This window comes from Schistocerca gregaria, chromosome 5 (genome assembly GCF_023897955.1).
Source record: "Schistocerca gregaria isolate iqSchGreg1 chromosome 5, iqSchGreg1.2, whole genome shotgun sequence".
NCBI classification, from domain to species: Eukaryota; Metazoa; Arthropoda; class Insecta; order Orthoptera; family Acrididae; genus Schistocerca; species Schistocerca gregaria.
The window spans coordinates 37,629,071-37,646,717 of NC_064924.1; the positions used below are offsets into that span (position 1 = coordinate 37,629,071).

Sequence of the window (17,647 nt, forward strand, 5' to 3'; positions counted from 1 at the left end):
ATTGTAGTGAAATGCAGGAAGACACTCAGAAGTTTTGTGCCAGTCATTATAGGAGTTGATATTTGACCCTCAACATCAATAAATATAATGTATTGTCCATAAAAAGATGCAAAGCTCTATTGTTGTTTGGTTACATGATTGCCTGTCAAGCAATGGATCCAGTAACAACGGTAAAATACCCGTATATTAGAGTATGTGTCAAAAGTGACCTAACATGAAATGACTATACAAAACTTTGTAAAATGCAGGTGCCTGAGAGATTCTTTGTAAGAACCACAAAGAAACTTATTTAACCTCTTTAATAGGTAATTTAAAAAAAAAACCTCTTTTTAACCTTTTCTTGAGTACTGCTCACCAGTCAGCATTACTTCTCAGAAAGGTTTTTAGAAGACATAGAAAAAATCCTAAGGCCAGCAGCACATTTTGCTGCTAGTTTATGTAGTACATGCAGGAATATTGTGGAGGTGCTGATCTAACTCCACTCACAAATATTATATAGGAGACATTGTGCAACAAGAAGTAGTGCTAAAACTGTCAGATGGCATGTTGCAAGAGGATCCCAGGAACAAAGTTATCTTGTGAAATGAACACGATTACAGAAATTAATGTTCATGCAGAGGCTTAGCAGCTGTTTTTCTTGTAACACATCATTTGTGAATCAAACAGGAAAAAGGGGTATGTGGAGCACCCTCACCCATGTCTGTGAGCTGACTTGGGTGCTATAGATATAACTGTAGATGCACATGTACAACTTAGACTTAAAGATATGTCTTTTAGAAATGGCATTATATGACTTCATTGAAACCTTAACATTACTTTTGCTTACTTTGGTATTGTGGCAGGTCAGGTATAGTGAGATTCTGTCCATATTCATTTAACAGCTCGAGGATACCCCCATTTGTCCACCCAAACCCAGGTTGAACCACATATTCTCCTCCATTTCCAAATTCTCCAGGCTTTTCAGCATCATACTGAAATGAAATATTATGTTGCAATAAGCTAAATAACTACTCTGAGATGTAATACTCATATTATTTTGTTACTGAAAGAAGGAACGAAACAAAGAAAACCAACCTTTTCAAACATATTATTGTAGCGTATATAGCCAGTATATGTTGCATGTATCCATATTTGTGCCAGCTCAAATGCAAACTCAGTGGCCTCTCTTACACCAGTCTTCTGCAGACCCATGATTAAAATGTTTTCAAGTGGGGGCCAAACATTTGGGAAGTCCCACTGCTCACCAGTGAGAATTAAGGATGCTGGAGCCCCTCCAAGATAATTTTCAATGTTGTTGTCTTTTAGGTAAGATACAATACCACGTATTTCCTTTTTAGACTGAAATACAAAGTACATATTGAATGGAGGATGTACAATAAACAGTTTAGATAGGAAGAGAATGGAAGCTTTTGATATGTGGTGCTACAGAAGAATGCTGAAGATTAGATGAGTAGGCCACACAGCCAATTAGGAGGTACTGAGTAGAATTGAGGAGAAGAGGAATTTGTGGCACAACTTGACTAAGACAAGGGAGTGGATGGTAGGACATATTCTGAGGCATCAAGGGATCACCAATTTAGTATTGGAGGGAAGTGTGGAGGGTAAAAATTGTAGAGGGAGACCAAGAGATGAATACATTAAGCAGATTCAGAAGGATGAAGGTTGCAATAGTTACTTGGAGATGAAGAGGCTTGCACAGTATAGAGTAGCATGGACAAAAGACCACAACAACAACAACATCAATGAAGATTTTTCTATTTTATTGGTGTAATGACATTTTGATGTTTTGTTAGCTGCACTTACAGTGGTGAATGCCAGAACTGTAATTAAATATATCAAATATTAATGCAGTAAATTTACTACTGCAACATGTAATTTTTAATACTGAATGTAACCATTAATGAATACCAAGACAGTCACATTAGTTTTCAAAACAGAAATCACATTTTATTCTGCAATAGAACAACATTGTCCAGTGTTCAATAAATATGCATCTCCACAGAAATTGTACTACTATTTGAAAAATCTGCAACTAGTGTTATAAACAGTCCATTGGGATTCTGACTGAAATAGTTAATGGGAATACATTTTTTAAAAAGAATAACATATTTCAGGTTCCGGTCACATAAATGTGTTTCAGTGAGATGGTATGTCTTGTATGCATGGGAAAGCATTTGTGACTGACTTGTACAAGCATTGCACCATCACTGCTGAAAAATGTGAAACCAATGTTCTGAGTAATCTATTGTTGCAAGTTACAGAAATAAACAGTTTTTAAAAATTAGAACAGTCACCTATTGTCACTTAACATGATATTAACTCACCATAAGCTACAGTGTTGGAATGGAGCCTTTTACACGTTTTATGATTTAAAAATAGTTGGAGTGCTGTTGGTATTTGGGGATTCTTCCTATTCCATAGACATAGTTTCAAATCTTGATTCAGAAACTTAGCAGCATCTGCTACAGATAATATGAATTTTGCATTCATAAAATTTTTGGAGTGGAGGCCTCACTACAAATATCAGCATTAGATTTGCAGCAATATTAAAAGGAACTCTTTCTTTTAGGGAAGTTTGCAGTTGGTAAATGACAATACGTTTAAGTGGCCAAGTTTTTCTAGGAAGCAATTCTTAACAAACCAATTCCTCTGCAATCTAAGGGATGAGCTAAACTGAAAGGAAATATTACAGCAAGTATAGTATAAAGATGGGCATTATGATTATTAAGTGCAGAATAGGCACAAAGAAAAAGTGGGTTGAATCCAGAGGATTTCCCCAGTATTAGAGTGTAACAAATGAAAGCATGGGATATCTTTGTAAATGAAGTGAAGTGACATGGCACTTGTGTGCAGTGGTCAGATGGACACAAATTTTTATCTTATTTCCAATATGTTTAACTAGTAACATGTAGCACTTACTTAAAAAATTTCAAAATCTTTTCTAGACCAAATTTTAATTAACTTTATTATTCAGATTCTCATTTCATATATTCTGATTATATTTGTGTAATTAATTTTCGTTAGGAACCTGTTAATTAAAAGTTACAGTTGACTGAAATTAGAACTATATTTAGAGAGATGTGAAACAGTGTGAGGTAATCGTTAAATTTGTGATAAGTTATCTACAACAGTTGAAAGTGACTCATTTCGACTTAAGAGGAAAGTATTGTAAATGATCAAAAACTAATTATCTTCTGAACTAATTAAACAATTTACACAAGTGGTTTTGTATTAACCACTTATATATTCTAGAGTTTTGGTACCTTAGTTTTTCTGTACCATCTGACATAGAACAATAATTAACTCACTAATTAATAATGTCATGTAATTTGCTATGGCACTCATTTATATAAACAAGAAGATTCATAGAAATCAAAATCATATTAATTCTTATAGTTCGTCAAAAACAGTAAATTCCAACATGTACATTTGTCAAAATATAATCTACCTTTCAGAATATAAAGGTGTGCTGTAAGTAATACCTCAGAATGTTTTATTCTGTTCTCATATTGGTTGAGGTATTACATGCCATGTACTTTATTTGGTCAACTTTCCCACTCCACTGATGCAGCCCACTGTTATTACAGGGCTCCAAATTGTAGCGTGTAATGTGGTGGTGTGTAACATAACTATACCAGCACTTGAGATACCCTCAAAAAACCGAAAGCATGAATTCAAAGAGTTTGTCCACACATGGAACACCCTCTCCTTCAGCATGAGTATGCCAGACCACTCATAAGTACTGTAACATCAGCAACAATAGAAAATCTCGTGTTCACTGTCATCGATCATCCTCCATACAGTCCTGACATGGCCCCATCTGATTTTCATCTGTTTCCAAAACTTAAAGAACACCTTCACGGACTTTGCTTCACAGTGCTGAAGCGATGCAAAAAGGGGAGGGAGGGGATGAGGGTGTTTTGTGTGTGTGTGTGTGTGTGGGGGTGGGGGGGGGTGGGGGTGGGGGGAGGAAGGGTGTTGTGTTTCTGTTAAGTCAAACGTTCTACAGTGACAGTATCAACAAGCTAGTCTCTCATTGGCAGAAATGTGTTCATTGCCAAGATGATTACGTTGAGAAAGAAATATGTAGACATGAATAATAAAGATGTAGAATCTTAATAAAGTTTATTTTATTTAAAGCGCTTTAACAATTTTCACTTAAAAAATTTAAAGGCGTTCTTTCCAGCACACCCACTGAACAGTTTTAGACCATCTTAGTCATGAAATAGATAGCCCGCAGTTGTAAAACTTAAGAGTATTAACTATACTGGATATGCTTGTGTTGTCCGACTCACATTTTTATGACATATATTCTGCATGCAAGAATACATGCTCTGGTCAGTGCGGAACTTGAGAACTTTAATGTGTTAAAACTTTTGTGTAATTACAGTCTCTGTAAGTAATGAACATTGTGACTGAACTGTGTTGTGATTAAAAAATGCTGTGGAAGGTTATTGTTATTGAAGCAAGTTTTGTTGAACACAGTGGTGTAGACTGAGTTGAATGGACCACAGAAGCACAATATTTGATGAACCGAGAAAGTGCTGTAGTAAATCTAAACTGTGTTGTTTTAGATAAATGTGAACAGTTTAGTTTGGGCCGTAATTGAAAACATTGTAGTGTAGAAGCTGGTCACCATGATTAAACACTAAATTTCTTATCAAGTATAATGTGTGCATTAATGTCATCAAACTTACAGAGTCACATATATCAATGAACAAACAACACCCCACACTCATTTAGATTTCAGCTTTGCAGTCATCAAGATTGGTGCTACTGGAGAGAGAAAGGCAACTTCTGTTGCAACTTGACCTCATGAATTCCTTCTGTTAACAGTTTCCACCTTTGACTTAATGATAATTATCCATTATTAGCCAATTTTGGCTTTTATATGATTTTCAAGATGTAGTTAATGTACATGAGCAGAAGCCACCAAGCCATTAATATATAGCAGACAATCATGAGCCTTACAGCACGTACTCATGTATACAGTCTATATAAAAATGATTTAAAAGTCATAGCCGAAACAAGAAAACTGCCCAGCGCAAGTCGGCCGTATCATATTCCACAACTGGCAATCATGTGTTATATTCTAACTGGTTATAACACCGGCAGCTGAGTGTGGATTAAGGTACTATTCTCGTTCATGTCCCCATAAGGACTCCAGTCCAGCATATGTGGGTGTGTGATGCCTTAATCATTTTTTCAGCAAAAGTGAAAGTACAGTAAATATTTTCTCTGACACAAAACATGAAGCTTTGGAGATTCTCTCTTGTGTTCTGCTGTGTTATATGGCAGCTGTGTTTCCCACATTATTACAGCTCACTTTTCCACATAGATGGAATGTATCATAATTACTGAACATTATATGTAAACAAAATTATCTTCTATTCCCGTGAGCATAATCAGTTCACAAAGCTTTCATCACTTTTGTTTATTACAGTTGTCAAGGGCTTGTAGCAGTTGAATCCTGTATGATTTGAAACATAAATGTTACCACAAATCTTGCCACACAGGTATATGAGAAATGGCTTACTCTCAACTTACACCATGAGCTGACTTCTGCACACTATGTGCAAAACTCTGTCGATTGTGGTTTACACCTCTGATGAGCACACAGAAAAATCTGTGAATTTCCTCTTTTGAAAACAATCTCTCTTGAAATTGCTGGTGTGATTGTCCACTGCATTGAGCTGCAGTTCCACACTTTTGACAAAAATTATGCTGCACAGTCGTATCTGGAAGGCACCGAATGAGAGAGGGAATGTGAAACATAGTTTGCTGCTGTGTTATTGCTATCTTGGCTCTGACTAGTGAACAAGGGAGTGAGCTACCTGTTTCGGGAATAACTCTGCCAGTGACCACATAAAAATTTATTGCCTGTGTTCATGTGGAGGATATAGTCTTGTGAAGTCACATGAATATCTTTGAAACATCCTGTGTATTGCTTTTAACATAGATTTAAGTTGCTGACTTTTTGAGAAAATATTTTTGAATGTTTGGCTTCTTGCCATGGTAGTAAATGTTCTGTGTAGCTTGCGGTATTTGATGGAGGAAATGTTTCTTAAATGCCTTTGTTACTCCTTTGAAGGTTTTATTTCTAGGACCAGGTTGCTAGGAGGATCCACCTGACAAAGATCAAAAAGTGATATTAGGCTTGCCAAGACCAAAATGTTGTTTAGTTTAATGTCCTTCTGAGTCCTGGGATCATAACTACTACAATGTCTGAAGTAGAAGACAAAACAGAATCTGTAATAAATGAAGCAGAATGATGTTCCTCAAACAGCACTTACGATTCATTTTCCAGGCTTAAGAATGTACCTGTACCTATATTAGTAATGATATTAACAGCAATTAACAATACTAGAAATTGCACGACACTTACCTTAGCTATAACAAGTTTTTCATGAATATTTTACAGTATCTGATTTGACATAAAAGCAGTATTAGGGATTCATTTTCTTTCAGTATGAATGAAGAGTAATAGTTGACTTCCATAGAGTAGGAAAGTTTGATAGAATTATCTTCAAATTGAGTTGCAAAACTCATGTTCAAGGAGCCAAATTATGGGAGTTTGTAGAGCAGTATTAGGGATTCATTTTCTTTCAGTATGAATGAAGAGTAATTGTTGACTTCTATAGAGTAGGAAAGTTTGATAGAATTATCTTCAAACCGAGTTGCAAAACTCATGTTTAAGGAGCCAAATTATGGGAGTTTGTAGAGCTTTCTTCCTTGAATATTTTTTGGTCTAGTGTAGAAAAACTTGCAGATTTGATTTTAACTACTTGCACAAGAAATTTATTTCTGCATATGAGAAATAAACACAGAAAATGCTTACAAATATCCACGATCTCAGAACACTACTGTCAATAATTCAACCTAATATTAACAAAATTCCTAATGAGATGTATTAGAAAGGCTCCCACCAATTTTCTTAAAGTGTTATAAGATTAAACTGCTCTAATTCAGTTTTTTAAAATAAAATAATTTGTTATCCGCAAGAAGCATTAGTGCGGAATTTGGTGATACTTGTTTTGGTTTATTTAATTAACCATTTTCACCTCTTCTGCAGCAACAATTGTATATCTAATTCATTCAGTCATTGTGTTCTGTAGATAATCTTGAGAAGGAGAGCATTAACAAAAGTGTATACTACATTGCTTAATATTATTTGTGTGTAAATTTAAGTGAGGGAACTACTTTGAAAATTGCTGTTGATTTAAATTTCGGCTGTTTGTTTATCCTGATGGATAACAAGCAATGATAAACAGCTTTATGTGTTGCAGAAAATCATTCTGAACATCCCCTGTAATAAATACTTTGCTAAAACAGTGGGTGATCACATTTTTCTCAGCACAATAACTTTTCTGAAATATTACATTTAGAAAATCATAGTCCGTAACACAAAATATTATCTTGAGTAATTTAACAATTTATTAGAGCTGAACATTAGGTACAGCATTGCATCTCTCTCCTCTCTCTCTCTCTCTCTTCTTCCATGTCTTCCACTATTCCCCATTCCCTTCTTCGTCTATAAATCTCAATTGCCAATCTGCTTCTCCTCTTCACCAACTATTATCATCATGTTCAACCACCCAAAAACAGCCATTGTTGCCATAGCCATGCCTAAGAGCAGGAATGTTGAAGTAATTTGCCTGAATGGACATTATTTGACAGAAGATATCAGGTGGTTCCGAAAGTTCCCATATTATATTAATTACAATTATTACATCTTACTCTGCACCATCACATTTAAAGTAATCCTCTTGGAGCCAATACACCAGTCCCACTGTTCCTACCATATTTGAAGTGCACAAGTCTTTCATTATTAGAACTGCTCAGCTTGAATTACTGTATCAAATTGTCACTGCTTCAACTGGATTTTCAGCTTGGGAAAGGGGAAGAGGTCTGAGATGTAAGACTGGAGAATACAGTGGGCAGTGAACAAGTACCATCTTATATTTAGTAATACATTTCTGGATAATGAAGGCAGTAAATGGTCATGCAGTGTCATGGTGAAGAACTGAGTTTTGGTTGCTTCTGTTTGTTTTGAATCATTCATGGCACAAGCTTCTCATGTTCAGTTCCTTTGATCAAATACATTTAGAGGTATCATAACTTATTTCCAAAGTGTTACAGAGATTGTGTATGGTCTGTGTATGATATTGCAGAATCTGAACATTTTCATCATGTGATACCAGTTGACTGCTGACCAGGATGTTCCCTATGTTTGTCCCTTTTTGAAATGTTTATATCAGTTGCAAGTCTGACTGGCCTCAAACATTGTCCCCAGATGCTTGCTTCAACATCTGGCTGATGCATTTATACAGGTATTTTCTCATGTTTAAAACAGAACTATATACCAGGCATACTGCTCTTTCATGTTAGCCAGTGCAAGATCTCGAACTCATAAAATGATGAAATGTGCTCACCAGCAATCAACCCAACCAATCAGTTGGTAGAGACCACTGATTAAGTAAGGATGTTTGGGGAGACCATTATAGTTTGTTCACAATATCCTGAATGAATTCTGAGGGTGCAATGAGCAGGTGAAGCGAGCCCTGTCCACCGACTCTCAGCCTATGGATAGCTGTGAGGGGACAGACACATTGTGAGGGTGAGGGGAACGAGCCATGCTTTTGTCATACAGCACTGGCACTAACAACTGAGTGTGTTGCGTCATATTGCACATCTACAAAAGTAAAAATTGACACAGGTGTGACAAAAGCTTACAGGATTTATGAAATAAAAATTGACAGGTTCGTGTTGATTGAATATGCTTGTTACTATGAAAATGTATAATTTCTCATAGAAAGATTGAAATAAAAAGAGTCAGTAGTAAAAATTGTCAGTGAAAAGAATGATTAAAATTTTGACCACATAACCCTGCTTCTAAGTACACATAACTCGCTTAAAATCTGACTCATAATTTTCCTCAACTGCATATAATTAGATGTTATCATCTCTGCCATCCAATTCATGAAAATAATTACAATTTCCTCTACTGCAAGTTCAATGACAGTTTGTGTCCTAAGTTATTGTCTTTCAGTTGTTCAACCAGTACACTTCTCACTCATTAGTATAACTGACAGGGATTCACTGGCAATTTTATGCAAATATCTTCTGTAATGTTGCATTCCCAAAATGACCTTTTCATTTTTGCCTGTGCGAGTTCTGTCACATTTAAATGACAGTTTCAGGGCCACAAGTGGACAACTGTGTGGCTTTTCTTGTTAGTCAGTTTGTTGACAATATATGACTTTTCAGCAGTTCTATGTTCTCTTTATTTCGAGAACAGAGCATGTTTCATCATACTATCAATGAAGGGGCATCTTTCATTTTCAGTCATTGCAGCAACTACACTTTGGTATCATAATGTATAAATATTCTGTCCACCTCTCTATTATGGTATGGAGCATTGTCCACAACTATGACTGCATTTGCTGAAGGATTTAGGAATTTCTTGCCGTTTTTCATTGTTTGTTGAACTACCAGAAACAAGCAGAGAAACTTCACTTTAACAAAGTACAATGAAAGGGAACTAGAATCAAGAAAATTTGTGTTTCGTGGCAGTTAAGAGGAGACATGTCCACATGGTGTTATAAATTATTTTGTGCTATGTACCAGAAATCCAGGAATTGGTCCTGTGATTATTAAAAATAACCGAAACTAGTAACCACCAGTAAAATTAAAATGATTTGGTCTGATACTTCCACAAAAAATAATCAATTTTTGAAAATATAAGTTACTGTATAGATAAAAAATCTACTTAGTGTACTACTACACATACAAAAGGTATTATTGTTTGCAAGCTTTCAGAGTCATTGGCTCCATTTTCTGGCAGAGGGGCTGAAGAGGAAGGAGGGGGGATGAAAGTAAATCTTCACTCACCTGTGTGACTTTGTCAGACTCCCCCATTTTCCTATACCTCACCAGTCCTTTTCCATCATCTCCCCCCCCCCCCCCCCACCAATCCTTCCCCTACAACCCTTCTGCTAGAAGTAGAAGAAGGAGCCATTGGCTTGCAAACTGTAATACATTTTATATGAGTAGATTAGTTAACCAATTACGTATATGAGTCTGATGCTTGTTACTTATATCAAGTACAGTGGCTGACAGTCTGGTTTGCTGTCAAAAATTGTCAATAATATTTCAAATAGCATAAACTTTAATATGTTCCTAAGCAATTTTCCAGATATACTGAACAAAATCTGTGCACATAAAATCAGCTATATGAAAGTGACTAGTGCTGTAACTACAAATTTTGTGTGCGCAGCACATCACTGCATAGTTCACACTTGAAGTCTGTGCTTGATTCTGTTCTTAGAGGCCATTTATCCTGCAAATATGACAGCAGTAGCATGTGCAGCCTGCTGGATACGCCCCCTGTTAGAACTAATGACTATGTAGGCTGGAGGCCAAGGCTCCGTCAGACGCTTGCGTATTGCTAATTGTATTGTACCTTACTTCTACATGTGTGTAGTGCTCAAGCAATAAATTCAGTGTTCTTGCAATGAGTACAGTATTCAACACCGTGTATTCCACTTCAGTTATTGGTCTTTTAATTTGCATGGAGGCAGTGCTCATATCTCTTCCCAAGCAACAGCAGGTGCAATTTTCAATTTAACGACTACATTGGCACAACCTACAGCTCCACCAGCAACATATCCATTGCTGTTCCCTGTGTACAATGATGCAGCAGTAGGCTGGGATACTTGTAAAAAATGCTTGTGGCAACATTTGCAGGCATTTGGGGCAACAGACATAAACTTTTGCAACATCCGTCTTTGTTATGGATTTCACCTCTCTTGTAACAGTTGTTGTGTCAACTCGCTCCCTTATAAGAACCTTTACGGAAGTATTGAGCATAGCTCAGTCATTTGAAGTTTCACAGGCTGCAGGTAATCACATAAAAGCCTGATCCTAAGTTTCAGAAATCAGTTCTTCTCATCCCACACAGCCTTCAGTCAGTTCACAAGCAAATGTAAACGCTACTGCAGCCATTCAGCAGACATCTCAGCATCGTATACACTGAAGAGCCAAAGAAATTTGTACCCCTGTGTAATATAGTGTAGGGCCCCCGTGAGCACACAGAAGAGCTGCAACACAATGTGGCATGGACTCTACTATGTCTGAAGTAGTGCTGGGTGGAATTGACACCATGGATCATGCAGGGCTGTCATAAATTCGTAAGAGTACGAGGGGGAGGAGATCTCTTCTGAACAGCACATTGCAAGACATCCCAAATATGTTCAATAATGTTCATGTCTGGGGAATTTGGTGGCCAGCGGAAGTGTTTAAACTCAGAAGAGTGTTCCTGGAGCCACTCTGTAGCAATTCTGCATGTGTCCCATTGTCCTGCTGAAATTGCCAAAATCCATTGGAATGCACAATGGAGATGAATTGATGTGGGTGATCAGATAGGATGCTAATGTATGTGTCACCTGTCAGAGTCATATCTAGATGTATCAGGGATCCCATACCAATCCAACTGCTCACCCTCTACACAATTACCTTGCTGCCTCTGGATCATGGAGTTCTGGTTTTGATTCCCGGGTAGGTTGGGCTTTTCTCTGCCCAGGGACTGGGTGTTGTGTTGTCCTCATATCATCATCATCATCATCATCATTCGTGACAGTAACAATTGGGACTTTGTACGAGTGCTGATGACTGCACAGTTGAGTGCTCCACAAACTAAACCAAACCAAACCACACCAAACCAAACAAACCCACACCATTACAGAGTCTCCACCAACTTGAAAAGACCCCTGCCGACATGCAGGGTCCATGGATTCATTAGGTTGTCTCCAAAGCCATACACGTCCATCCGCTTGATATAATTTTAAATGAGGCTTGTCTGACCAGGCAACATGTTTCCAGTCATCAAGAGTCTGATGTCCATCCTGACAGGTCCAGGCAAGGCATAAAGCTTTGTGTCGTGCAGTCATCAAGGGTACACGAGTGGGTCTTCAGCTTCGAAAGCCCATGTCAGTGATGTTTTGTTGAATGGTTCACATGCAGACAGTTGTTGATGGTCCAGTACTGAAATTTGCAGCACTTTGTGGAAGGGTTGCACTTCTGTCACATTGAACGATTCTCTTCAGTCGTCATTGGTCCTGTTCTTGCAGGATATTTTTCCGGCTGCAGCGATGTCAGAGATTTGATGTTTTACCAGATTCCCAATATTCATGGTACACTTGTGAATTGGCTGAAGAGGTAAATCCTCATTTCATCACTTCCTTGAAGATGCTGTGTCCCATCTCTCATGCGCTGACTGTAACACCATGTTCAAACTCACGTAAATCTCAATAACCTGCCATTGTAGCAGCAGTAACAAATCTAACAACTGAGCCAGACACTTGTTATCTTAAATAGTCATTGCCAACCACAGCACCGTATTCTGCCTGTTTACATGTCTCTTTATTTGAATGTTCATGTCTGTACCAGTTTCTTTGGCACTTCAGTGTAGGTAACTGTTGTTTATGATAACAAAAGTCCGTGTCATGACAGCAACAACCTCATGCCCATACTGCTTCATTCAGCACAAACCAACTTCATGTCCCAAGTGCTGGGAAATATGTAATAGGTGCTATTAAAATTTTCACTTCTGTGTATAATTCTTTTTCAAACATGAGTGAGGATGAAATGAACATGGATATCAAGACTGGCAGTGTGTTTAACAAACCACTGAGAATGCAGGTGAACATGGGTGCAGCAGCAATGTTGGTGAATTCTCAGACCTATGTAGAGTTGGGTTCCTCCCTCTGATTCTAGTCTCATGGAGGCTGCTGAGTTATAACAAACAACAGATTCCCATTCTTGGATAGTTTTCTGCGCCTGTGACTTACAAGGCAGTGGTTCATTCATTAACATTCCTAGGTGTGGGCAATGCTTACACTGAAAGTCTATTGGTTTGGATGCTTTTAAACTGCTTGGATTCTCCATTGATGATGAAGCGCATTTAGATTCAGATCAAGTTTCATGTCGACACTTAGATGCTGTTTTCTCCAGGACTGGGTTGCACAACTGAATTGCAGGCTCATATTGCTCCCTCTGCCCACCCCCACTTTACAGGATCAAGTGAAAGCAGAATTAGATCATCTTCATTTCCTTGATATTATTCAACCTCTTGATTCCAGCGAATGGTAAGCACCACTGGTGATAGTAAAGAAACATACTGGTAAATTATGCTACTGCAATGATTTAAAAAAAAATCTGTCAGTGCACAGTGAATCACTGATATCTACACTTTGCTGTGCACTGATGAGCTGGTAACAAAGTTATTGGGGCGGGGAGGGGAGGGCATTATTTTTCAAAGAGTGACTTGGCACAGGCATATTTACAACTGCTATTCCATAATGAATCTAAATGTCTTCTAGTTATCAACACCCAATTTGAGCTTTATCAATACCATTTGGTATTTTTCAATGCTTTTTAAAGAACTTATTGCCTCAGTTCCAGGCCGCATAAACTATTTAGGTGAGATATTAGTGTCTGGTACCTGTACAGAGGATAATTTGCAGAAACTTTGTGCTTTTTTGTGCCTTATTTTCTGTTTTACAATGTGCACAGTTGCAGTTCTGTTTGGATGAGACATAGTTTTTTCAACCATACATTATTTATTTGGGTTCTGAAGTGTCGAATGCTGGCACTAAACCATTGCGCTTCCATATTGGTACTATTGATACACTGCCACACCCATGTCCACAAGGATGTACAGGCCTTTTTAGACAAATCTGTACACTTCAAATTCAAACCAGATGCTGCTTCTGTGGCATAACCACTCCATGCATATTATATAAAGATGTCTTTTACAGTGGTTCCTGGCTTGTGACTGGGCATTCAAGTTGTTGGAATCAAAGCTGCAGTCGGCCCCTCATTTGGTCATTTTTCAGCTGGGCCAGCACCTTGTGTTAGCAATGGACACATATCAGTTTGACTGTGGCATTGTCCTTGCTCATAAGTATGCAGATAGATATGAACACCATATCGCATATGTCAGCAGTTCCTTAAATGCAGTGCAGCAGTGTCCTTCTCAGATAGATAGAGGCTTTTGCGGTCATATTTTCTCTGAAAACTTTCATGTTTTTCTATACAGGTCTAAGTTTCTGCTGATCACTGACCTCAAACCAATGGTATCTCTTTCTAACCCTTCAGCATCCCTGCTGAGCAAAGCTGAACATCACTTACAATGGTGGACTTTCTTGTCATGATAGAGTTATGAGATACATTTTCGACCTACTGTGCTACATGCAAATGCCGACACCTTATCATGTTTGCCAATTGGTCCAGATCCAGAGTTTGATAAAGAGGAATTATTTTGTTTTCTTTTAGACATGGAAACTTTAAACATTATTAACGGAAGATTTTTGTAAACAAAAATGGTGTTCACCATGTTCAGCTCTTCCTCTCCACCCTCAGCCGAACCAGAAGTAGAATGACTAGAACAAACATTTGAGACTCAGATGCAGAATACGTTTTGGGCCGGAAGTGGCTTTTGGCCAGTTCCCAAGTTCTTATAGGTTCACTCTTTTAAGTGATAAAGAGTCTGGCAGAATTTTTGCATGGTCTTCAGCCACAGACTCTGCTACACCTGCTCCAGCTGACTCCAGGTCATATGCCGGCACCGGTGCCACAGTGCTTTCGGCCTGGCACAGCTGTTGGGGCTCACAGGTTTGGCCACTGGCCAATATAGGTGGAGGCGGTAATCAAGAGTACCTGTGGCCATGCCTTTGTGCCATCTGCATGGCTGAGGGGAGGGTGTTGTGACACATTGACCAGCTACGACCTCAGGTGGGCGGCTGTGACCTGGGTGTACTTCCGCTGTCCCTGTGTCCTCCATCTGCCTGGCCATCTCCTATATTTTGGCTGGTAACCTCACCTTCTCTGCTGCCACAGCCAATGTCTTCACAATTGTTTCCTCTGCTTTCGTCTGTCGGGGGCCACAAAGTGACCCTGCCTCTCGTGCTGTCACAGCGACACCTCTGCTGCTGCCACGTCAGTCACATCTGGCACTGTGTGTTCCACCACTTTCAATGCAGTCTCCTTCCCTGCAATTGGTCTCGGACATGGAAATTGAATCTGTGCCAGTGTGTCGTGTCCTGATATATGGCCTCTCAGAGGGGGACAGGCACCACACCTGTCTGTGCTGACACCCTTTCTGATCATATGCACCGGTGGCATCACATCACATGACTCCAGCACCTACAATGACCATAAAAGAAATGGACATTGGCACAGTGCTCACTTCTTCACAAAAACAGAGTAGTACTGAAATTACCAATTTTTTGTGTGCACTGCTTCACAATTTGTGTGTGGAGTCTGTGCTTGAATCAGCCACTAGAGGCCACCTGGCCTTCTAATATGAGAGCAGTTACATGCAACGCCTCCTAACTGTGCTCTCTGTTGGAACTAACAACTATATAGATCAGAGACCAAAGCTGCACGGGCCACTTGTGTATAGCTAATTGTATTGTACCTTGTTGTCTTCCATTTGTGTGTACTGTTTGAGCAATAATTTACAGTGTTCTTGGGTTGCAACAACTAGTACATTAGACTGGATTACTAAAGGCAAATTGCTAGAAAAAGTTAGCTGCATAAATAATTAAAGAGTAACAGAATATTCAATATAATGAGTGTTATAAAATTATATTTAATAATATTGTAAATACAGCAGAAGAAATGCCGAATAAGAGGTCCATTTTAAGATTCTAAAATACATTAATGGCATTGTGGTCCATAATCAAATCTGAAAGTGGTGTAAAAATACATAACTATGAAATTTCTAAAATTAAGCATTAACTTGAGAACACTGTAAATCCTGAGCAAATATCTGTGAGCTTCAATTAATTTTTCATAAATGTGAAATCAGATATAAGTGTATCAACTTACCAAAAAAAAAAGAAAGCCTTCAAAAATGTGAATGTCACACAAAATCCACAACAGTTTTGACAAATAAGAGTGAAAATATTGCTACTGGAAAGCAACAACTCTGGTGATAGGGATGGGATGGGATACATACAAAGATAATTAAACTAGCATTAAAAAAAACACTTTTATTAAAAAATTCAGTCTTTCAAATGAGCTTGTTTCTGATATATGTTAAGTTTTGAGGAAGTAGCTGCTACTCACAAGGAAAGGTCCCCAGAGGAGGGATAGGGAATTTTAAAACCATCTATGGATGGCTGTATAGGTTAGGGGTCTGAGTATCACACCCTGCAACCATTCAGCTTGGTGGACCTCGTTTGTAAGTAGTTAATGAAAAGAGAGTTTCAGAATTCCACGTAATGTTCTAGAGCAGTGGTTACCAACAGGTGGTCCGAGGACCCCTAGGGGTCCGTGAGCTATGCCAGAAGGGTCTGCAAGATGCTACTAGAATAAAAAGTATATTAAATATATTTTATATGATAATGGATTGTTTGTTTTGGCCACTTCCTGTGTGAGCAGAGCTTTAGCGAATGCTACTTCTGCGTCTCGTGACTTCCTAGATCCAACTGCCTAGCACAAAACTAGAATTAGATAGAGGCAAAGAGTTCTGCTGTATGCTGTTAGACTGTGTGTGCTGCCTCTTTGCAGCTAACAATTGACAGTCACTTTACACAGAAACTCGCATTTCAGACGACAATTGGCCATTGTTAATTTATTGCCAGTGCTTTCACAGACCATGTTGTTTACATATTCTATATTCTGTATTAAAACAGTAGTGTTTGCAAATCATTGTTTTTCATGGAAGCTACAGTTTGCGTAGTTAAAAATGGGCTGTTGGTTAAAAAGTGGTTTGTTAAAATGAGAAACGCCTATAGGTGAAGAGGAAGGTAATGCGTTTGATATTAAAGGAAGTCACTGACTCTCAAATTGAAGTTGTCAGTATCCGTTGAACCTAAATCGTCAGCATCCCTTGAACCTGACCCTTCCAAAACAAGTGTTAAAAATGACTGTTGGTTAAATGTGGTTCGTTAAAATGAGAAAGGCCTACAGATAAAGAGGAAGATCATGCATTCAATGTTCAAGAGTCTGTGACTCTCGAACCGAAGTGGTCAGTGTCCATTGGCATCCCTTGAACGTAACCCTTCCAAGATCAGTGTTAAGCTTACTGGAAAAATCACAAAATATAACTCTGATTACTCGGAAATTGGTTTTATGTTCACTGGACCTGAGTAACAGCCTAAACCTCAATGTGTAATTTGCTACGAAAGCCTTTTGAATGAATGTATGAAACCAGCAAAACTACGGCGCCATCTTGAAACAAAGCACCCAGAGTACAAAAGTGTCATTAGACTTTTTTTTTTTAAATAAATTAGGAGAGTTGAAAACATCTCGTAAAACAATTACCAAACACTGTGGTGCAAATGTAAATGCAACCCTTGCGTCCTACAAGGTGGCTCAGCTAGTTGCTAAATGTGGGGAAGACCACACAATTGCTGACGAAGTTATACTGCCTTCAGCAATAATACTTTGCAAGAGAATGTTAGGTGATGCAGCTGCTAAGGTAATAGGAACTGTCCCGCTCTCAAACAATACTGTTCAAAGATGAATTACTGATACGGCAGTTAACATCAAAGAAACATTGCTGGCTAGACTTTGCATGAGTGACATGTATGCTCTGCAATTGGGTGACAGCACAAACATATCAAAAAAAGCCATAATG

At 38.3% G+C, this 17,647-nt stretch overlaps 1 protein-coding gene across 2 annotated transcripts in view; it reads right to left on the reverse strand.

The window, feature by feature from the left end:
- The window catches only part of LOC126272185 (trehalase-like), a 246,416-nt gene that overhangs the window by 43,778 nt on the left and 184,991 nt on the right, over nt 1-17,647 (reverse strand). For both annotated transcript variants that reach the window (XM_049974861.1, XM_049974860.1), the window contains exons 7-8: nt 1,075-1,338; nt 827-971 (exon numbers count right to left, since the gene is read on the reverse strand). In XM_049974861.1, coding sequence (XP_049830818.1) covers nt 827-971; nt 1,075-1,338 — 409 coding nt within the window. The remainder of the gene's footprint in view (nt 1-826; nt 972-1,074; nt 1,339-17,647) is intronic.